The 24933-nt window shown below is 35.8% G+C and overlaps 2 protein-coding genes across 9 annotated transcripts in view; both read left to right on the top strand.

Annotated features, from left to right (window-relative positions):
• The window catches only part of LOC127866664 (uncharacterized), a 103942-nt gene that overhangs the window by 16272 nt on the left and 62737 nt on the right, over positions 1-24933 (top strand). For both annotated transcript variants that reach the window (XM_052407389.1, XM_052407388.1), the window contains exon 2: positions 23631-23736. In XM_052407389.1, the coding sequence (XP_052263349.1) occupies positions 23631-23736 (106 nt within the window). The remainder of the gene's footprint in view (positions 1-23630; positions 23737-24933) is intronic.
• Positions 669-23720, top strand: LOC127866661 (uncharacterized). 7 transcript variants are annotated; one of them, XM_052407376.1, is made up of 8 exons: positions 669-2929; positions 4236-4513; positions 4928-7607; positions 7884-7979; positions 8379-8476; positions 8948-9049; positions 9329-9430; positions 9864-23720. In XM_052407376.1, the coding sequence occupies exon 8, from the start codon at positions 10735-10737 to the stop codon at positions 14278-14280; it is 3546 nt and encodes a 1181-aa protein (XP_052263336.1). In that variant the 5' UTR covers positions 669-2929; positions 4236-4513; positions 4928-7607; positions 7884-7979; positions 8379-8476; positions 8948-9049; positions 9329-9430; positions 9864-10734; the 3' UTR covers positions 14281-23720. The 7 variants fall into 7 exon arrangements, with proteins under 7 accessions (XP_052263336.1, XP_052263337.1, XP_052263343.1 ...); XM_052407377.1 differs by lacking the exon at positions 4236-4513 and having other exon boundaries at positions 669-2460; positions 7526-7607; XM_052407383.1 differs by having other exon boundaries at positions 4236-7607.

The raw sequence follows: 24933 nt of genomic DNA, 5'->3' as shown, positions 1-24933 counted from the left end.
ACAATAATCAGATAATCTGTCAGGCATTCAGAGCTGATGAGGGTCCTGATTAGCTAGGGTTAGATAAGGCTACTACTGATAGGGGCTGCCAAGAGATAAGGCTGTAGTATGGAATGAGTTATTAACACAACTCTGTAATCTCATAATCTATATATGTCATGTTTATATTCAAAATGAAACATTTTCTTAGAGGAATATGGGAGTGCTAATTGTTGTTTTGTATTTGTTTTACTATTCTTTTTATACATGACTTGGAGTAAATTGTCATGTTTTCTTTGTCTAACCTGAGGAATCACAGAGGGAGGGGCTTAAATGCCTTGTCTTACATTCTGATATGTCAATCACAATTTGAAGACTACTCCATGAGCAAGCAACAGCCAATTGAAATTGAAGTAAGCCCAGACAAGATGTATTAAAGTACATTATTTGACATTGACTATTGGCCAATGTATTTCTAGTCTGAGGGTGTATAAAAGATGCTGCTCAGGGCTTATCATCATTCTGGTAGCGGATCCGTGGTCTAGTGGTAACACACTGGCTTCACAATCCAGAGATCGCTGGTTCGATCCCCCGCTGCACCTAACCTACTAACTCGTCTTTCGCATGAGACGTTAAACCGAGGTGCAGTGTACTAGGTGCTATACACCGGGCACTAAAAGACCCAGGGTCACCCAGGGTTGTCATTATTAACCGATTGCCGATCGAACTCATCGGTTAAAATCGCCAGAAAATCGGTTGTTTTTCCCGAATCTTTAAAATTGCGATCGGAAGTTTGTATCATGCAAACCTAAAATAATTGACGAGGAATAAACGTACTATAGTAGAGCGACGCCCGGTCATTCAGTCAGTCCATTAACTCCGCCTAAGAGCTACTGTTTTCAATGAATTTCTCAGCGAGTGGCCAATATTGATTTTTTTCAGCTGTCAATCAAATTCTTCTTGGTAAGAACGTCAACCAATCAGCGCTCGGGCAGCCGAATACACGCCGACTCCACGTGAAATTGTATCAATAGCTGTACATTTGACAGATTATTACTGACCGTATCTCAACAAATGCTGCACTGTAGAGCGTAATTAACTAGTTTTTTTAGTTAGAGAAAAAGTTTCCACATATTAAAAAAATCATATTAAAAAATGCTCTCTGATTTTCTACCATGCGACCTCTGCGCTACGAAGTTGTTATTCAGCATCTAAATATTAAAGTCCACGCTTTCTCCAAGGAAGAATGACGTGATGTTATACATGAAGTCTAACTTTGGCATGATTTTAATCTGTACATGAAAAACACGAGAAATGTGTCTCTGTTGCTAGAATTTTCTTAATTTTCCATGAATAATGAAATCTGAAAATGATTTCGGATAACACATTTAATTATACGCATTTGAAAATACTTTAATTAAATAATGCATTTTGTTATACAAATGGTCATAACACATAATGTAATAAGTAGGTAACTAACGTGTTTTGAGATTGCCAAACTATGCATACATATAGGTCTACATGCATGAATGATCTGACAAGTTATACCACGATCCGGAATGAAAAGTACTCGGTAAAATTTAAAGAAAGGCGCGTTTTTATTTTCAGAAATCCACTTTCACTTTCGCAAACTTTTCTGAAAGGAGGTACCGTACATGTAACAGTTTAGATTGACTGTTTGACTTGTCGTTATTACTAAATATAAACGGTTCTCAATGCTCTCAAATCGCGTCACGTGATTCACGCATGTTCAATCGGAATTTCCTAATCCCACAATTCAATTTGTATATGCACTTGCACTAAATGGCGGACGACATTCATCGTCAACATTGGGCGTAATTTGGTTTTAAAAAAAAGAAATCGTAATAATACTGGATTATCGGGTAATGGATATTATTGGAACATGCAAAGATCTATCAATATAATATGTTTTTACATTGTACAGTATACTAAAAATGTGAAAATCTTAAAATTCGCTATTCTTTTTAGACCTCATTTTAACTTTTTATGCTCTGAGAATAGCAGTATTTTGTCCCTAAAATGTCTATAATTCGTTTTCGGTCGGAGGGCTTCGCCCACCTGACCTCCCTACCAGGGCCTTGCCCTGGACCTACAAGGGGGCCTAGGTGGCCCCCTTGACACCCGGCCGAATCGGTTACTTTTCCAAAAAAATCCTTTGTTTACAATCATAATGACAACCCTGGACTCACCTCTGGAACGGGGTGTCTCCTGTATCATGCACTATCCCCCGTAACCAACTAACACGTCTTTCTGGGGGCGATGGCCATATGGGAGACAATCCCGGTGCACTCGATAAAAAATAAGGAAAAAAAAAAAAAAAAAAAAAAAATTATCATTCTGAAACCTAAATTAGACTGTTAAAAGAATCTGTTTTACTGGTGAATATAATTTTGGACATTTGGCGCCTGACGTAGGATCACAACAGAAAGGAAACTGCGCAACAGAGAAGACTATTTGGAGGTGAGTTTTTTTTCTTTATTTTTTTTTATCGGTGCTATTACAAAACTCTTATCATCACAACAGTCATGTACATTAACATTACACACATTATCAGATACAACTTAATTGTTTTAAAGTATTGAAAAGGTGTGATTTAAAATGAGTGAAAGATAGTTAGGCGCAATAGCTGCATGCTTAAGGTAAAGTGTATAAATTATATTTAATTCTTTGCATTGATATTTATTTAAAAAGTTACTATAATCAAACGTTCTCTTTACAGACACAGGTCACCCTGCGGGGTCCTGTGGTTAGTTTAAGGCATGTGGTGGGTTGTATTAGTTAAGTTTATAGCTTTATGCAGTTGCATGGGATAAGTTGTAGAAATAGTCAGTCAATTTTCCATATCTCAGGGAGACTTTTAACACAAAATACTAACCTCCTTCGTGGATGACTCTCCCACAATGTAGTGTAAGAACTTCTCTCTAGTGCGGTATATATTTATTCTTTGCGTTGATATTTATTTCAAAAGTTACTATAATCAAACGTTCTCTTTACAGACACAGAACACCCTGCGGGGTCCTGTGGTTAGTTTTAAGGCATGTGGTTGGTTGTATTTGTTAAGTTTATAGCTTTATGCTGTTGCATGCGATAAGTTGTATAAATAGTTAGTCAATTTTCCATATCTCCTTAGGGAGACTATTAACACAAACTACTAACCTCCATCGTGGATGACTCTCCCACAACCTAGTGTAAGAAATTCTCTCTAGGTAGTTGCATGCGAAGTTGTAGAAATAGTCAGTCAATTTTCCAAATCTCCTTGGGGAGACTATTAACACAAAATACTAACCTCCTTCGTGGATGACTCTCCCACAACGTAGTGTAAGAAATTCTCTCTAAAAGTTACTATAATCAAACGTTCTCTTTACAGACACAGGTCACCCTGCGGGGTCCTGTGGTTAGTTTAAGGCATGTGGTGGGTTGTATTAGTTAAGTTTATAGCTTTATGCAGTTGCATGGGATAAGTTGTAGAAATAGTCAATTTTCCATATCTCCTTAGGGAGACTTTTAACACAAAATACTAACCTCCTTCGTGGATGACTCTCCCACAATGTTGTGTAAGAACTTCTCTCTAGTGCGGTATATATTTAATTCTTTGCGTTGATATTTATTTCAAAAGTTACTATAATCAAACGTTCTCTTTACAGACACAGAACACCCTGCGGGGTCCTGTGGTTAGTTTTAAGGCATGTGGTTGGTTGTATTTGTTAAGTTTATAGCTTTATGCTGTTGCATGCGATAAGTTGTATAAATAGTTAGTCAATTTTCCATATCTCCTTAGGGAGACTATTAACACAAACTACTAACCTCCATCGTGGATGACTCTCCCACAACCTAGTGTAAGAAATTCTCTCTAGGTAGTTGCATGCGAAGTTGTAGAAATAGTCAGTCAATTTTCCAAATCTCCTTGGGGAGACTATTAACACAAAATACTAACCTCCTTCGTGGATGACTCTCCCACAACGTAGTGTAAGAAATTCTCTCTAAAAGTTACTATAATCAAACGTTCTCTTTACAGACACAGGTCACCCTGCGGGGTCCTGTGGTTAGTTTAAGGCATGTGGTGGGTTGTATTAGTTAAGTTTATAGCTTTATGCAGTTGCATGGGATAAGTTGTAGAAATAGTCAGTCAATTTTCCATATCTCCTTAGGGAGATTTTTAACACAAAATACTAACCTCCTTCGTGGATGTCTCTTCCACAACGTAGTGTAAGAACTTCTCTCTGGCATGCAATAAGGTATATATTTAATTCTTTGCGTTGATATTTATTTCAAAAGTTACTATAATCAAACGTTCTCTTTACAGACACAGAACACCCTGCGGGGTCCTGTGGTTAGTTTTAAGGCATGTGGTTGGTTGTATTTGTTAAGTTTATAGCTTTATGCTGTTGCATGCGATAAGTTGTATAAATAGTTAGTCAATTTTCCATATCTCCTTAGGGAGACTATTAACACAAACTACTAACCTCCATCGTGGATGACTCTCCCACAACCTAGTGTAAGAAATTCTCTCTAGGTAGTTGCATGCGATAAGTTGTAGAAATAGTCAGTCAATTTTCCTACTCTCCTTAGGGAGACTATTAACACAAAATACTAACCTCCTTCGTGGATGACTCTCCCACAACCTAGTGTAAGAAATTCTCTCTAGGGCATGCCATAAGGTATATATTTCATTCTTTGCGTTGATATTTTTTAAGTTACTATAATCAAATGTTCTCTTTACAGACACAGATCACCATGTGGGGTCCTGTGGTTAGTTTTAAGGCATGTGGTGGGTTGTATTTGTTAAGTTTATAGCTTTTATGCATTTGCATGCGAAGTTGTAGAAATAGTCAATTTTCCAAATCTCCTTAGGGAGACTATTAACACAAAATACCAACCTCCTTCGTGGATGACTCTCCCACAACCTAGTGTAAGAAATTCTCTCTAGGTAGTTGCATGCGAAGTTGTAGAAATAGTCAGTCAATTTTCCAAATCTCCTTGGGGAGACTATTAACACAAAATACTAACCTCCTTCGTGGATGACTCTCCCACAACGTAGTGTAAGAAATTCTCTAGGGCATGTGATAAGTTTTATTGGCTAGCTGCATGTATGAAGTTGTAGTATTAGTGACTCAATTTTCCAAATCTCCTTAGGGAGACTACTAACACAAAATACTAACCTCCTTCGTGGATGACTCTCCCACAACGTAGTGTAAGAAATTCTCTCTAGGGCATGTGATAAGTTTTATTGGATTAGTTTAGCATCTTAAGCTGCATGTATGAAGTTGTAGTATTAGTGAGTCAATTTTCCAAATCTCCTTTAGGAGTCCACTAACACAAAATACTAACCTCCTTCGTGGATGACTTTCCCACAATGTAGTGTAAGAAATTCTCTCAAGGGCATGCAATTACTTATATTGGCTAAGTTTAATATATTTAGATGCATGTTTTAATCTGTAGAATTAGTCAGTCAATTTTCCAAATCTCCTTAGGGAGACTACTAACACAAAATACTAACCTCTTTCGTGGATGACTCTCCCACAACGTAGTGTAAGAAATTCTCTCTAGGGCATGGGATAAGTTTTATAGGCTAAATTTAGCATGTTTAGCTGCATTATTAAGTTGTAGTATAAGTGAGTCAATTTTCCTTATCTCCTTAGGGAGACTACTAACACAAAATACTAACCTCCTTCGTGGATGACTCTCCCACAACGTAGTGTAAGAAATTCTCTCTAGGGCATGCAATATGTTTTATTGGCTAACCTCATGTATTAAGTTGTAGTATTAGTGAGTCAATTTTCCAAATCTCCACATTAAGCTGTAGAATGAGTCAGTAAATTCTACTAAATTCTTCGTGGATGACTCTCCCACAACGTAGTGTAAGAAATTCTCAATAAGTTTTATTGGCTTAAATATGGTGTGAGTGAAAATGAGTGCAAGACATATTATTTTCCACATCTCATTGGGAAGTTTTTTGGCACAGTATGATATATATAAACAGATGGTAACTGGGAAAAGTGCAGTGACCAAGACCCGTTTACGAATCCTTGTAGTCCTAATAATGTTTGATTCAATATATTTTTTTGCGTTTTCCATGACACAATTGAAATTACACAAAAGCTTTGTCATTTATGTCAAACTGCTTGCATTACAGTGGAGCATGTGAAAATACAGTTCATAGCAGACACACACAAAAAATCAATGTCAAAAGACATGAATGCAATTTTGTTAAATTGTATGTCCTTCCTTATTGTTTTAACGTTGACATTTGGTGCTGTTCAGCCCTATGTAAACGCAGCAAAGTGTATTGATGTGATTACGCTAAATATGTCGTTACATCAAAAACTGTTTTTCACTAGTGCAGAACAAAAAACCGTGCCGTCTGCAAGTCTGTAAAAAAAAACTGCAATTATCGGATGGTCCATCAATTATCACGTAATCCCTGCTGCTAATTACCCAGTTAGTGCGCACTCACTATTTAGAAGGTGACATGTGTATTGGAGGAGATGAGATAAGATAAACAACGCCCGGGGTATTCTCTCGATTATAGACCGAGTTTCAAATACTGAAACATTAATTTCAATTAGGAGCATAGTGGGCTTTATTAGCATGGAACTCGAGATGTTAACTGATTGATGCACGGGTCAAATTTTCGATGCGTCAAAATGAGGCACGGCAGAAAAGGGGGATGCGTCAAAAACGAGTCTTTTTTAATTTGCTCGCTTCAAAACGCGTATACCATGTTAACTAACTGTTAATCTTTGTGTTCTTTACTGTCATACCATGAGGTGCGAAATTCCTTGAAACACAGCAATACATGGTCACTTTGAATCAAATCGCTCTATGCCTTTCACTCAGTGTCGTTTTATATCCTAGGTCTTAAGCAAATTAGGTGTATATGATACTGTTATGACAAAAAATGCCTTAACAAGGTGCGCATGCGACTGAGTGATTTTGTCTTTCTGTTTGAAATATGGATAAACACGCCAAAGCAGAATTGCTATTCTACTATTACCTGCAATTAGTGATTTCAAAGGAGTAACTTTCCAGTTTATTTTAACATCAACTATTATCAGTGGCTCAGTGCACCAACTAGGCTTTACAATGGGCTTTACAATGGGCACAGGGTTTTCTTTGCCCAAACGGCTCTTTCAATACACAGTATTTTGTCAAAAGGGCACTTTCAAGCGGACAGTCGTTCCATGCAGGAATGCTTTCTGTTGCATGTTAATTCATATCTTTTTAATCATTGTTAGAATACATTATTCCCATAATTATTAAAGCAACCATAAATATTACGTACACTTAAAAACATATTAATTACAATGTCATATAATATTTACTAATAATCATATGTACATTTTCTTTATTACCTTCCTTTTTTTATGGACAGAGGGGGCCCTAGAAAGGGTAAAACTTAGGGTATGTAGGGCAGTTCGCCTTCAATATGGCCTAGCTGGAGCACTGTATAAAAACATGTACCTAATTTCCTTTTGATTGGCGTTTCTGGTGCCATCACTTAAATACATAATGAATTGTATTCCAGATGTTGGTAATTGAAACATGCCGAGAACAAAAAGAAAGTCACTGAGGACACTCAGACAAGAAGTCAAGCAAGAAGAAGAAATGTTAGTTACAAATTTCACTTCCTTTCTTTACCTTCTTCGGTTGACAGTTCATAACATCATATAATACAAGTGTACACTTGACCTTCAGCTTCCTCCTGACAGTAATAATTATCATTTTCAAATATTTTTCAAAATATTCCATACTACTCAATGATCCCTAAATTCATAAACGTCGCATGAACATGCTTTCTAACTAATGACAGCAACATTTTCACTTCCTTTGGTACATTTTCAGGGTTTTTCATATTTTAACAGTCTGTATTTCATTTGTTTCAGCCACCTGTGACTATTCAAAGCAGCCCCCCCAAAGAATCATCTGTGATACATAGCTACAATGTTGGAACAGATGTACATTCTTCCAATGCCCTTAAGGTACAATTCTTCATCACTCTGCACACTTTTCTGTATTCTCAAGTTCAGTTTTATGTTTTCAAAACTTTAAAATCAACAGCACATACTAATAAACTCTACATGAAAATCTCTGAACAAGAAAAGAGAGACGTAATAATACGCTTTGTTTGTTTGTTGCTCTTACTGTCCAATCCATAACTCATTAAAGCACCACCAAGTCAATTTTTTTATTACAAGTGTACACTTGACCTTCAGCTTCCTTCTGACAGTAATCATTATCAGATACTACTCAATGATACCCTAAATTCATAAACGTCGCATTAACATGCATTTCTAACTAATGACAGCAACATTTTCACTTCCAATGGTACATTTTCAGGGTTTGTCCTATTTTAACAGTCTGTATTTCATTTGTTTCAGCCACCTGTGACTATTCAAAGCAGCCCCCCCCCAAAGAATCATCTGTGATACATAGCTACAATGTTGGAACAGATGTACATTCTTCCAATGCCCTTAAGGTACAATTCTTCATCACTCTGCACACTTTTCTGTATTCTCAAGTTCAGTTTCATGTTTTCAAAACTTTAAAAACAACAGCTCATACCAATAAACTCTACATGAATATCTCTTAACAAGAAAAGAGAGACGTAATAATACGCTTTGTTTGTTTGTTGCTCTTACTGTCCAATCCATAACTCATTAATGGACCACAAAATCAAGTAGGGAAAGTCAAACATGTTTAATTTACCATGATGTATTCAAATATTGTTATAATGTTCCACTGCTGCAGTTTGGCTGCAGTTTGAGTCAGCAATCTGAAATATACTGTCATGAGCCACTTGTCATCAAACTAAACATACAACCACAGCAAGCCTGGTTTCATTTTCATTTTGATAACTTGTTTTATAAATTCGACACAAAACAACCACTCATGCAAATCCTATACTTATTTCGCAAGTCTTAAATTTATTTATTTTCTTGTACTGCAGATTGTACACCTTCCTCTGCCTGATGAAGAGATACCACTGATTACTGACACAAGTGGTCCAATTTGCACTGATGTTAATACAAGAGAAGAGGTACATGAGTCAGTAAGTAAATGACAAGTTTGCATTTCGTGCACAATGCTAACGTCTTTCGATTTAACCCACTTGCTTGAATCTCATGTCTTCATGTATTAACAAAAAACAGATACACTGACAACTTTTATGTAAAGCCAATTAAATAATAAGTGTACTAAACATACAACCACAGCAAGCCTGGTTTTCATTTTCATAACTTGTTTTATAAATTCGATACAAAACAACCACTCATGCAAATCCTATACTTATTTCGCAAGTCTTAAATTTATTTCTTTTCTTGCACTGCAGATTGTACACCTTTCTCTGCCTGATGAAGAGATACCACTGATTACTGACACAAGTGGTCCAATTTGCACTGATGTTAATACAAGAGAAGAGGTACATGAGTCAGTAAGTAAATGACAAATTTGCATTTCATTGCACAATGCTTACGTCTTTCGATTTAACCCACTTGCTTGAATTTCATGTCTTCATGTATGAACAAAAAACAGATACACTGACAACTTTTATGTAAACCAATTAAATAATAAGTGTTTCCATAGCAAACTTTGTACTATACACACATTTCCTCAATCATAAAATAAACTAAAGACAAAAAACCATGTACAACACTTTTGTCACTACTTACCTCACAAATGTGTGTTTGTATTGCCTCAGTTTGTCCACCTCTTTGATAAAAACAAAAAAAAAAACACTTTCACATGAGTCCCTTATAATATGCATAATTCCCTTTTATGCCGAACTAAAAACACTTTCACATGAGTCCCTTATAATATGCATAATTCCCTTTTATGCCGAACTAACGCATTCATTTAATTTGCAGGTTCATCTAAACGCTGGCTGTTCTGCTGTACATGAGGACATTTTCTATGGACTGGATCCAAATGACGTCCTAAACGGTTCTGTAGATGTACAAGTATTAGACTACTACTCCGTGTTACTGAAAACACAGTTAGGATTGCAGTACGGACTTTCACCACCTTCCATTATTTACCAGCAACAAATATCAACACAACAAGTTGGTGTTGCAGAAGTTATTCCAAGAAATCAGAATTCACTACAAATACACTTCATTGACAACCACTATGTTGTAAGTTATAAATCAAGTGAAACTATTTCTGTTTATGACTCCCTCTACAACTCTTCTAGAATGTCTTCACTACATAAACAGCTGCAGTATATTTATGGAGATATTTCAAAGTACAGAAGAAGATATATTGTAGCTCAAAGTCAGGGTACAACTGTTGATTGTGGAGCATTTGCTGCTGCGAATGCCTACTTTTTACTAAAAGGAATGGATCCTGAATGTATTGTCATAAATCAAAGACAATTAAGATCTCATCTACAACTGTGTTTACAAAACGGTTTAATCACTGTCTTCCCACACATGCAAAAATGGAAACCCATTGACAAAGATGCAGAAAAGAATGCAGTTAAAATTCAAACTCCGATTCCAAATGACACAAACAATGAAATGCAGTTTGAGAAAGCTACATCAAAAAGGACAAAAAAGCAACTCCCACACAAAAATACGCAATCACATTTGGACAGTGCCACACTACAGCGAACTCTGGAAACAATGAAAGATTCAAGTGAGTTGCAAAAACAATATTTCCAAGATCAAGCAGAAAAAGCTGCACGTAAGAAAGAACTGTTAATTGACTTGTGTGAAAGTCTGCAAAAACACGCAGCAGATGAGAAAAAAACTAAAAGACAAAAAAAAAAAGGAGAAAAAACAAAAATGGAGAGCGAAACAACGAAGCATGGACTTGAACGCTGTGAAACAAAAAGAAACACAACACAAAAGAACAGTCAGAGCTAAACACAGACAAACAGATCCTGACACGGCAAGAAGAAAACAAACACAACAGAAAAACAAAGTCAGGCATAAACACAGACAAACTGATCTTGGCGCAGCACGACGCCTTAGAGCAGATGAGCAAAAAAATGTCTGTGAAAAACACAGACAAACAGATCCTGACACGGCAAGAAGAAAACAAACACAACAGAAAAACAAAGTCAGGCATAAACACAGACAAACTGATCTTGACGCAGCACAACGCGTTAGAGCAGATGAGCAAACAAAAGTACGTGAAAAACACAGACAAACTGATCTTGATGCAGCACGCCGCGTTAGAGCAGATGAGCAAAAAAATGTCCGTGAAAAACACAGACAAACAGATCCTGACACGGCAAGAAGAAAACAAACACAACAGAAAAACAAAGTCAGGCATAAACACAGACAAATTGATCTTGACGCAGCACGACGCGTTAGAGCAGATGAGCAAAAAAATGTCCGTGAAAAACACAGACAAACAGATCCTGACACGGCAAGAAGAAAACAAACACAACAGAAAAACAAAGTCAGGCATAAACACAGACAAACTGATCTTGACGCAGCACGACGCGTTAGAGCAGATGAGCAAAAAAATGTCCGTGAAAAACACAGACAAACGGATCCTGACACGGCAAGAAGAAAACAAACACAACAGAAAAACAAAGTCAGGCATAAACACAGACAAACTGATCTTGACGCAGCACGACGCGTTAGAGCAGATGAGCAAAAAAATGTCCGTGAAAAACACAGACAAACAGATCCTGACATGGCAAGAAGAAAACAAACACAACAGAAAAACAAAGTCAGGCATAAACACAGACAGGCTGATATTAAGACTGCAAAGCGTTTACGAGCAGAAGAACAACACAAGGTACGCCAGAAGGGCCATAACTTACAAACTGCTTCCAACAAATTTTTTGACAACATAAATCAATTTCCCGAATATATATGTACCTGCTGCAGCAGAATGATGTATAAAAAATCAGTAGTGCCAATTCTAACTTTGAAGACAACGCACACCGAAATGTTAAATCGTTGCAAACAGCAAACTATTTCTGCTGAAAACACAGAATGGATTTGTAACACATGTGCACGGTACTTGCAACAAAACAAGATGCCTCCACAGGCAGATGCTAACAATTTGAAATTACCTCCTACACCGGAAGAATTGAAAGGTTTGACTACTCTTGAAGAACGACTGTTGTCGCAGAGATATCCTTTCATGAAGTTACTGGCACTACCGAAAGGAAGACAAAGTGCTATCAAAGGAGCTGTAGTCAATATACCTGTGCAAGTAAACACTGTTGCTGAAAAGTTACCGTTAACTCCTACTCAAGCAGGATTCATTCCATTGAAACTTAAACGAAAGATTGAGTATAAAGGTCACTATTCCTTCCAATACATCAGACCTGACAGAATTTTAAGCGCACTTCATTGGCTCATTGAAAATAATACCCTTTACAAAAATGTTCAATTAAACAGAACATGGGAAGCAGACTGTGTAGAAAATGACACTAAAACATGGAATGAGTTAATTGGAAATGCCATTCATGAAGATGATAACCCTGAATCTACTACAGTTGAAGGCACTTCACCAGATGCTACAGTTGAAAACGTTTCATCAGATGAAGACAGTGACAATGAGGAAGATATTGTACCCATTTCTACCGATCCGTCTCAAAACGTCCAGTTTGAAACATGTGTTCAACAAACTGATATGTCCATTGATGCAAACAGAGTACTTTCAATAGCCCCGGGAGAAGGCAAAAAACCAATTGCAATATTGCATGATGATAATTTTGAAGAGCTTAGTTTCCCTACACTATTTCCATCTGGAAAACTTGGTTACAAATGTGACAGACCAGTGCGACTTTCAGCTAAGAAGTACTTCCAAAAAAGAATTTTTGAAAAGGGTGGTCACTTTGCTTCAAATATTGAATATCTTTTTGTCGCCCAGTTCATATCTGAATGGCAACAAATTATTTCTTTCATGTCTATTGCACTACGCAAGTCCCTGATTTGCAATTGTGATGAAACATTTACTGCAGGCTACTTCAAAAACACTGATAATGTTCGTCCATTGCTAATGAAAGATGATGCTTACAGATTTCTACGTCCAATAAGAGGAAGCCCACCATACTGGCAGAAGGTCATGTTCGAACTACTGGCTGCTATTAAACAATTTAAAATATTTACTTGGTTCTTGACACTCTCTGCAGCTGACATGAGATGGGAGGATACATTGAAAGCAATAGCTAAGCATCAGGGCAAGAATCTTTCACATGAAGAAATCAAGGAAATGACATGGGAGGACCGATGTTCTTTACTAAGATCCAATCCAACAACAGCTGCCAGGAACTTTCACCACAGAGTTCAGTCTTTATTTACAGATGTTATTCTGTCACCAGCTTGTCCCTTAGGAAAAATCACTAACTACTTCTATCGGATAGAGTTTCAACAACGCGGTTCCCCTCATGTCCATGCTATTTTGTGGGTAGAAAATGCACCTCAGCCATATGATCCCAGTGAAGACATATGCAATTTTGTTGGCAAATACATCCAATCTAACCTCCCATCAACTGATGAAGAACTTTGTACTCTTGTCCAGGAAGTACAAACACACAGACATACAGCAACTTGTACAAAGCGAGGCGGTGCATGCAGATTTGGTTTCCCTAAACCAATATCAGAGGACATCATTCTCTCACGACCAGATAGCAATAATGATGATCCTAAAACCCGAAAAGCAGCTATTGAAATCCTCAGCAAAGTTAAGGAGTGTTTGCAACAAGACGATACGAACAATGACATGCTTAGTGTTCCTGACCTTCTTCAAAAAAGTCAAATTAGCGCTGATGTATACTACGAAGCACTGAAAAAAGCTACAAAAACTCAAACTGTTTTCATGAAACGAAATCCATCAGAAACATGTATTAACAATTACAATCCATTTATTGTTAAATTATGGAAAGCTAATACAGATCTCCAGTATGTGACAAGCCCATATGCAGCAATAGCATACATCACAAGTTACATAACAAAAGATGAACGAGAGGTAGGAACTGTTCTTCAAGCTGTAAGTAAAGAAATGCAAAACCAAAATGTGAGTCAACAAATGAAGAAAGTCGCCTATGCATTTTCCAATGCAAGAAATGTCAGTGCACAAGAAGCAGCATACAGGATCCTATCCCTTCCTCTTCATGTTTCAAACTTCACAACAGTATGGATACCCAGTGGATTTCCAGAAAAAAGAATCAGAATACTGAAATCAAAGGAGTTCCTACAATCCCTGGATGATGAAAATGACAATGTCTTTGCTACAAACATAATAGATCGCTATGCTGAAGACCATTACAACTGTCAGAAATGTGCCTTGCCCAATTTGCTATGTGGTATAAAGTAAAAGGCTCCACTACCAACGATGACTTTTTCCCGCCAAACACTGACCTTCAAAATCCTGATACAACTGTTGCTTCCGAAAACTTACATGCCAGCCATACAAATATTCAGTTCAATGACACCCTGAACATACCACAAAGTCATGTCGATGCAAATCATTACCCAGCAATTGCTGATGAACAAAGAGATGGAAACGACTCACACAACCAACCACAAAAAAGGTCTAACGACCAAAATTTTGAAGAAATCATAACATTAAATGGTTGTGGCAAAATGAAACGACGACAGTCACCTGCTGTTATAAGGTTTCATCAATGCTCCCAAGAAAAAGATCCCGAACTGTACTCTTATAACCGGTTGCTACTGTTCATGCCATGGAGAAATGAACAACAGGACTTGCTGGCAAACTTCGGCTCATATGTTGAACACTATGAATGTAAAAAAGACGCTGTAGAGCGAACCTTCTCAACCCTAATGAAAAATGAAGATATTGTCAAAGAAGCTATCTCCCAATTCCAAAAATCAGGTCTACCACGACATGCTTGGGATGACATAGCTCCAGAAACAGAGCACACTGAAGCAGACCTTATAGAAGAAGGTTACCAATCAGACGAGAACTTTGCTATACTTCATCCTGACACTCATGAAAACGCTTCATTCCTCGATCCAGATCAACCCAGTACAACTTCATGTACTTCCTACATAGATCTAAATACAAACCTTTTAAGTGATGAAGAATACAGAACCTTAGTTCAGTCTTTAAACTGTGACCAGAGGTCTGTCTTTCAACATATTTTGAACTGGTGTACAAAACAGACAACACATGCAACAGAGGTCATAGATCCTCAGTACATATTTGTGACAGGTGGTGCGGGAACAGGCAAATCCCATCTCATCACTGCTATATACAACATGGTGAACAGACAAGTCAGACAACCCGGTGAAGACCCAGGACAAACAAAGATACTGTTAATGGCTCCAACAGGTACAGCTGCATTCAATATAAATGGTTCAACAGTTCATTCAGCTCTACAACTTCCGAAGACACTTAATGACATATACAGGAAACTTTCAGATTCAGTCTGTAATCGCTTAAGGGTTCAATTGTCTCATCTCAAGATAATTATTATTGACGAAATTTCAATGGTCAGCTCTAGTGCTTTCAGTTACATTGACCAACGTTTGCAACAAATAAAGGATTCCACTAAACCATTTGGCGGTGTGTCAGTGCTGGCTGTTGGTGACCTCTACCAGCTACGTCCTATTGCAAAATACATCTTTGAACCACCTGCTAATGTTATGCAACGACTAGCAGGATCACTGTGGCTTACATTGTTCCACATACTAGAGTTAAAGCAAATAATGCGCCAAAAGGATGATGAAGACTTTGCTGCATTGCTGAACAGAGTTCGTGTAGCACATCAAACAGATGAAGATATAAACATTCTTCAAACTCGAACTGTCCACACTGCAAACCAAAATTACAAACGAACAGCATTGCACATATTTGCAACAAACAAACAAACAGATGAACATAATAAGAGACGACTTGAAGAATTGGGCCAGCCTATAATATCCCTTACATGAAGGGAAAAGAAACCCCTTTCATTAAAGGATTACGTTGTTTCTGACAACCCTACACATACTGGTGGACTTTCGAAAACACTTGAAGTCTGCAAAGGAGCTACAATTATGATCATTAGAAACATAGATGTTCACGATGGCCTTGTAAACGGAGCCCAAGGAAAAATAATTGACTTTTTACCTAACTCCAGCAATGTTCAGTGTATTCTTGTACAATTTGAAAAAAGAAACATTGGTCAAGCAGCAAGAACATCCTTTCCATTAAATCTATCTAAATATCCTCAGGATATCATTCCTATTGAAAGAGTGGATGTTTCATTCTCAACATCTATGGACAAACAAGGCCTTGAAATAACATGGACACAATTCCCAATCAGATTATCCTTTGCATGTACCATACATAAAGTGCAAGGGTTATCAGTTGATGAACTAGTTGTATCATTTGAGCACAGATTTTCTGGTGGACAAGCTTATGTTGGCCTCAGTCGCTGCAGAACACTACAGGGACTACAGTTGCTTCACTTCACCCCTGATAAGATCACCCAAAGTTCACTTGTAAAGAAAGAAATGAGTCAACTTCAACAAAACATGCCATTAACAAGTCCATACAGCTGCCTCCACAACCCTGTAACATGTGAAACAGTGAAAATTTGTCTTCTAAATGCACGATCATTAAGGCTACATTTCCAAGATGTTCAAGCAGATCCTCTCACACAATCTACAGATGTTTTTTTTTTTTACAGAAGCTCACATATACAAAAACCAGACTGAACTGTATTCATTACCAACATATCAACATATCATCAAACCACAAGACAGAAACAACAGTCATGGTCTTGCCTGCTATATCAAGCGCAACATGCAGTGTCCGGAAATACCATTACCAGACGTTACCTCCTTAGAGACGCTAGGTGTAGAACTGATTATTCCAAATTCTACACTCACTTTTATCGTGATCTACAAACCGCCTAAAGTTACTATGGCAGATCTCCTTCGAGACCTACAGATAATACTGAAAGCGATAGATAACGTTCAAAAGACAATCATTCTTGGAGATTTCAATGTTGATGCTCTTGCCGCTGAAAGCCAGCCATTGAAACATTTAATGCAGCAGTTCACATTCAAATTCACTCATCCCGGAACTACCCACAACCACGGCTCCTGTCTTGACCATGTCTACCTACCGAAAGACATTCAGAATATGTACAACTGTTACACATTCCTTCCTACATACTTTTCTGATCACTTTTACGTGCATCTACAATTAGGAATATCAGCTTAGTTCTACAGGATCCATGGAATATTTATGTGAAAAAAATGACTATTTGTGAATTTGTTAACAAACATATACAATACAAACAGTGTGATTCAAGGACTTTTTGTGGAAAATCAATAACTGTACCACCAAACAAAAACTAAGCTAAGGCAAAACTGTATAAAAAATTGCTACGTAGGAAAAAGGGATTACATGAATACTCATGCAAAAACTGCTTTGTTTTCTTCAGTGTGCATATCAGAAGACTGTTATACACATCAAACCATGTAGGAACTATATATCATTTGTATGCAACTAAACTTTGTACCTAACTGTTTTTATTGTACATATTAATAAAAAAAAATAACTTTACAATTGTCCTTATTTGATACCTGAAAAATATATGGTTGAAGTTTATAACAAATCACCGGACTCTCATTAGCAACTCCATAAGTAACGTAAGCAATTCTTCTTTGAATTGTCCATCATACTCTAACGTATTAACACCATGGCTGTCACAAGAAATGACATTTCATGGGCACATTAATCATCACCTACAGGTGACCCCTATTGATTTCCATAAATGAAGATCTAAGTTCAAGCTCACATTCAGTCATTGACAAAATAACCAATACAACTGATAGCCCATATTAAAAAAAAACTTTAAGTAGTGAATGAGTAGTGAATGTTGTGTCCAATTGGTTCAATGTATGTATACTTATGCCAAATAGATAGTTCTGGACAACAATAATGCGCTTTTTCCCTTTTTATGCCCCCTTCAAACAAGAGGATGTATAATGTTTTGCACATATCCGTTGATGGTGCACCATCAGTCCATCCTCGAGATGGTTTCCAACTGATACTAGTAATTAAAAACACATAGGCCTATGATCATGACACTTAATATGTTCATTGATCAACTGGAAGATGACCCATATAGATGTTCAGGTCACTAGGTTATTTCACATGTCTTGGATTAATTTATGTGGGTCATTCTTCCGTAAATTTTACTCCAATCATCAATAAAAGATTGCTAGGTTTTTAACAGTAAGATGTAAACTTCAGAATAAAATTATTTATTCTGTTTTCACACTGTCCAGTAAAGAGACTTACAAATTGAATTTTTGACACATGTTCATTCATAATGATGTATAAGCCTTTGTTTTTGTGCCAGTAAATACTATGTTTATGGAAATGACGAGAGAATTTAACATTTAAAAAACCAATGTAATATGATTTGGCAACAGGACAGTTGTGATTTGCTGGGTCAATTCTATTTAGCTTGACCATCCAAGCGGTTGATAGCTTTGACAAACTAGTGGTCTGAAACATTGAGAAAATGTCACGATTCACTGACAATAAATCAAACATGTAATTCTTGCTACGCATCTTGCATTTAATTTTGTCAATTCAAATTATACATAAAAATATAATTAATTTTTAATCTGCTTGTTAATTGAAAAACAGCAACACAGTTTGTATGTATAAAACAATGTTATTAAATAAATAGGATCAAGCATATTAAAATATCAACTTAGATTTAGTTTCCTTTACTGTACAGGATTTGTAAAGTTAGGTTAATACTTGTGTATTGAACAAATATAACACCAGTGTAAAGAAAAGTTAATTTGGGGATGTTCAATCCAAACCCTGAGAGTTCAGATTTCCTCAAATGCCAAGTAAAGATTGTAAATTTCAACCCACTTCTCTGGTTAGTTTTCAGAGCGCACATATAATTAACTTTTGAGCTTAGTGTCTCATTTGTACATGCATTACTGTATTAACTCCAAACCAGCTAGTACAAGTGGTAGGCCAGTATTACATGGACTGGTGTTCACTGTTTACACCGTTTCACAACCCCATCTGATACTGGTCAGTATCTTGGCAAGTGGCCAAAGTTGGGAGCAGAATTAATGGTCTATTACATAACTGCCTTCTGTGTGTGGTAAACACATGATACTGGTCATGTGGTCAAGTTGCACTTGTATACATTTTCCCAATACACAACACTAGCCTTGGCTATTTTTAATCAGATTGCATTGCTATCTATGGTGGTCATTGACTAGGGGAGTTAACTGCTATAAATAACATGTTTCATTACCATTAATAAATAAAACATTTCAAATTGTGTGCACGTTTCACATATTGTCAAATAAGTCAAAATGTGTGAAAGGAATCCAAAAAATCAAAGACTCAATCATATATTGGATATAATTGATTAGTATAGGTCCTGATTGGTTTTTGCACTATTAATTGGATACATTTCACAGGTCATTGACATAAGTGACATAAATTGTAGACAGAATGTATAGAGAATTTCATCTTAGTATTAATAAGTAAATGATTCCATGATGCTTATTGGATTTTACTTCAAGGTCACAGTGACAAAAAACATATTCACACAATGGCTGTCACTACAACGGAGAGCCCATATGGGGGGCATGCATGTTTTACAAACAGCCCTTGTTTTTAAATTTCTAACAATAAAAATAAATTAAATATCACATTCTCGATTCGTTTTTTTATTTCCTCTCATATTTTCATTAGGAAAGTATTAAAAAGAGACATACAAGCAAAATATCGCCTGTGAGGCTGTGTTAATCAATTATAGTACATTCGGATACTTTTTCTCGGTAACGGCTTTTATCGTTATAAAACAATTGCTAAGTGCACTTGTACTCAACTGTCCAATATGGAAAAAATACAGACTTTTTGGATCCAATACCGGAATATATTGGACGGTCACGTGGTACATATTAAGAATGCCGATTGGATGAATTTATTGGATATAGAATAAATAAATTATATTGGGTAGCCACAAACATTTTTGTTGGTTTTTGTATTTACTTCCGTGACCTTGGTCGTAAAGCGTCTGTATGAATTATGTATGACGTAAAACTAAAGCAAGCTGTAAAAATAAGAGCTATAAATCAAATGCGTGAAAACAGATGCCATAAACGCACAGAAAGGAATAATTTACCCGGTATTTCTTATTTGAAACAATAATATTAAAAAAATATCCACATGACTGAAAATATTTTATGTCGTAATAGCCTTTTAATGTAATCTATTTATAGCTTTTGAACTCCGCTCATTTCCTTATTTGCCGATTGGTCACAAATGACAAAATTACGTCATGATTCGCCAGGTAAGCACAACAGTTACAACTAATAGGAGATCTCTAGGAGATTAATACGGGAGGTAATGAAAGGCATATTCAACCAATACGAATACCCGCTAGGAGACTTTTTACGGCTCTGAGTTTTTCTAGACTAATAGAAGGCTCGACAAGTGAACAATTTTCTTTCAACTTTTATACGAAGTTAAGATATTATTTTTGGTGGAAATTTTTTCCAGTATTTGGGAAAATTTTGGTCAAATTAGGGGGAAAAGGTGGTTACTTTGGTTGGGGAAGCGGCCGATATTCGGCTTCTGCAAAGAAAGGTTTTTTGGCCCTGCAGTCAGTATTATTTTACATATTCATAGTCATGTGTTTGTATTCATTTTAAATCAAAGTTTTCGATATTGTTTTTTTTTTTTGCTGGACCCAAGGTCTGACAGTTTCGGAAATATTATTTGACCTCAGCAAATTTTATCGGATTTGTCCGACGTCTTTCGCATTGGTTGGTCCTTCTTTCAGTATTGTAATTGACCAATGTTTAGTAACAATCAGTGTCCTTGACCAGTATTGTAATTGACCAATGTTTAGTAACAATTAGTGTCCTTGACCAGTATTGTAATTGAACAAATGTTTAGTAACAGTCAGTGTCTTTGACCAGTATTGTAATTGACCAATATTTAGTAACAATTAGTTCCCTTGATCAGTATTGTATTTAAGGCCAGAATTTTCTAATAAAATGATTTTCGGATTTTTTTCTAAAAGTGTCGGGTAGGAGGAGGAAAAAAAAAGAAATACAAAAGATGGGTGACCAAATATGCACTAATTTTAAAAATGTTATGATATGAAGTTCTTTTTACTAAGCAACCACAGTGATTTTTTTAAACATGTTGATGTGCAAAATGAACCTAATCAGACTGTAGGTCTTGATGTGCAGTTTTTAAATTAGTTTGAATTTTAAAAATATCTTAACTGGTTCAAAAGTTAATATGCAATTTTTTCACGTGTCCATAATAAACTTTTTGGTGATTTTTTTGCTGAGCATTTTAGTCATAGTACCTGTGCGTTTTGCGGACTTCGTGCGTAAAACAAAATAACTTTCGAATTTTGCTATCATTTGATTTTTTTTTTTATAATTGTTTCATTTGGTTGAAACTTTTTCACAAGGAATCCATATTTTGCATTAACCCTTAAAGCGCTGGAGCTGAATTTTAAAGGCCTTTGCAAACAGTTTGGATCCAGATGAGACGCCACAGAACGTGGCGTCTCATCAGGATCCAAACTGTTTGCTATTCTGATAGTATTCTTTGAAAAAAATCGAAGAAAATGCTAATTTTATAAATTCAGCAGACGACATTCTAGCAGACGACAAATTTCCCAGCATGCAAAGGGTTAAAAATACTTTTATCTCAACAAACAACACATAAGCTATTGAGGTTTAAAAGAAACATTTATAGTTTATTGTCCAGTAAAAATCAATACCGCAGACAAATACAAATAGCATAACAAAACGCTTTTCTGGGGTTTCACTGGCCCAAAAAAAGTTGTCGCCACTTTATCGCGGTGTGAAAACCGCCGGTAATTCCAACTTTTTTAATAAGGACAATCATTTAAGGAACCTTACTACATTAATGAATAATGGCATTGACTATATTTTTATTACTTTGAGAAGTATGTTAATACATAAATAACAATAAGTACCTTCATTAAGTCTTAATAAGCTTTATTTTTATATAAATAACATTTTTCCACTTGATAAACCAGATAACCAACATAATATAATAAGGTTAACAATTATGTAACAGTATGCTGCATACATGTTCAGAATTATTTATTAAAATCTAGAATCACACAAATATACATCTTCTGAAAGGAAAAATAAATCGAACATCAGAAAATAAAGCATCTCAATTCAAATTGTTAAACAGTTACATTTGGTCATTTGGACATGATATACATCAACTTCTGTTTATTATCAAATTTCACAAATTCTAAAACAACACCTATTGTTAAAAGGTTTTCTGTTAAGAAGCTGTGGTGGTTGATTTCCAGGTTCAATTAAATGAATATTTTTCACATCTATTTCTTGACAGAAAGGCCCAGGATAATTGCCACCATCCATTCTTGTTGTCTGAAATAACACAAAACATATTTTTACAAACTATATACAACAAATCAACACATAAAATTAATATCACTATCTTTATATGTCCAAATTTTAACATATCTGAAATATAGTACATCGAGTGAAAGACCTACTTTTGATTTCAGAAATAGTTGGTATCTAAATTAAAATATATCGTTCCCATTATTATAATAATGGAACTGTAAAACATAAATGCTCACAAATGCCTGTTGAATCAAGTTAACAGTTGTTTTTGTCATGGTATTGATTAAAGAAATAGCGTCCCTAATAATCGTTATAATTATTGATCTTCGTGACAGTTTATCCCAGGATAACATAATTGATAGTTCAATGTCATAAAGGAGCCGTTAATCCGATAATAACCCCCATAAACTTGACTATTTTATTTGGACATTCATGGTTTGAAATCCTTTTAAAAACTGTTGATTTTGCGATTTTTGAACTTTTGGTACGAACCAGTTCGGAACAAAACCGAAATGTTTCGTACCCATTGAAAATAACGAAAAAACACATATTATATGCGTAAATGGGTATGGCATTTCGAGCACCTGTTAAATTAAAATCGTTCTTTTCTTATTGCTTTCATAATAATTTGTTGTCATTTTAATACTATCAATGTTGTAAATTTGTAAAGAAATAATAAAATATTTACTTACAAATCGATTCCATTCAGGATTTCATTTGACGGTTGCATAATTATTGGGAAATCAGCAGACCTTGCTGATGAAAGCGTTGTACATAGCTTTCTTGAACAAACAATAATGGCGTAGCTTTTGGTAAATTCCAGCACATGTACATGATGAAGGATGCTCAAGTCTAAATGTGAGTAATTAAAACTGGGTTAATTATGATGATTTATAACTCATTTGAACTTTTTCTAAAACCTGGCAAGCGTTTCGTGTTTCGTAAAAGCCACCTTTTGGCATCCGAAAAAAATTCAAGATTTTTTTTTTTTTGTTGGTTTCGTCAAAAATTGAGTTGCGGGTCCGAAAATCATTTTATAAAACAATTCTGGCCTAATCAATGTTAAGTAACAATCAGTGGAATCAGAAACAGGTCAAGTTCGGAATGATATGCCAGCAGTGCCCTGGAAAAATGCATTTGTGTAAAGTATGTCCCAGATTAGCCTGTTCTGTGACTGCACATGCCAATCTGGAACAACACTTTACGCATATTCACCAAGCAGGGTTCTATATTATAATTTACTGATTGACATCAGTTTAAGTGATTTTTGCTTTGAATTCTTTACAGGTTTCGGAACATTTTGAGCTGCACAGATGGTAACACCATGATTAAGCACATGACAAATAAGTCTTGTGAAGAGCTGTTGTATATCATGGACGTTTTTCCAAAAACGGTATATAGAACCAACAATAATTGAACCCAGTCCTGCGAAAATGGATCTTATGCCAAATAAAGTCAACAAATTTCTTAAGCAACCTATGCAGTCAGGTCAGGTCCAATTTTGTCACGTAAAGTTTCATTATCAGAAAGCATAACTTCTGAGCAGTTTGAGTGTATGCGCAGACTGGTCTGGAGTTACCCTGGCTGCAAATGACATGAGACCCATTTTCATGACACGCATCAATTGACACTTTATAAACAACCTTTCTGTTACAAATCCATATATCTTGATGCTGAAATAGCTTGATTCTTATCCAGTCAATCAACTTAAAGTATAGAGTAAGTGTGGCCCCATACCCAATATAAAAAAGTATACATTTTTCCCAAATGACTGCCTAAAATTCACTGTTGAAGCCTTTTAAAAAGAACTAAGTAAATAAAATAATTAATTATTTAATAGATTTCATAAATATGCAATATTTAGTTTAGTTCCCTATTCAGCTTGATAAGTTGAATCTCAGTAAATATAAAATTGACAAAACTTGTATTCTAAATTTAAAAATATTTTTTACAAAAAAAAACACAACAACAATTTCTGAATTTCAGTCAAAACACTGTGTTTTTTTCCAACCCAAAGGACCTCGACCCCTTTCCCAAAATGGCAAAAACAACACTGTATAATGTACTGTAGAGACATTTCAATCAATCAACTTATAGTTAATATACTGAAGAGACAGTTCAGTTAATCAACTTATAGTTAAATATACTGTAGAGAAAAGTAATAAATCCACTTACAGTATAATAGACTGTAGAGACAGATCAGTCTATCAACTTACATTAAAATGTACTGTAGAGACAGATCAGTCAATCAACTTATAGTAAATTATACTGTAGAGACAGATCAGTCAATCAACTTACAGTATTATATACTGAAGAGACAGTTCAGTTTATCAACTTATAGTTAAATATACTGTAGAGAAAAGTAATCAATCCACTTACAGTATGTAGAGACAGATCAGTCAATCAACTTACAGTATATTGTACTGTAGAGAATCTTTCTGAGTAATCAATCCATTTACAGTATAATATACTATAGAGACAGATCAGTCAATCAACTTATAGTAAAATATACTGTAGAGACAGATCAGTCAATCAACTTACAGTATTATATACTGAAGAAAAGATAAGTCAGTCAATCAACTTCTAGTAT

This window comes from Dreissena polymorpha, chromosome 2 (assembly GCF_020536995.1).
Source record: "Dreissena polymorpha isolate Duluth1 chromosome 2, UMN_Dpol_1.0, whole genome shotgun sequence".
NCBI classification, from domain to species: Eukaryota; Metazoa; Mollusca; class Bivalvia; order Myida; family Dreissenidae; genus Dreissena; species Dreissena polymorpha.
This window is presented reverse-complemented; position numbering and strand designations above follow the sequence as displayed.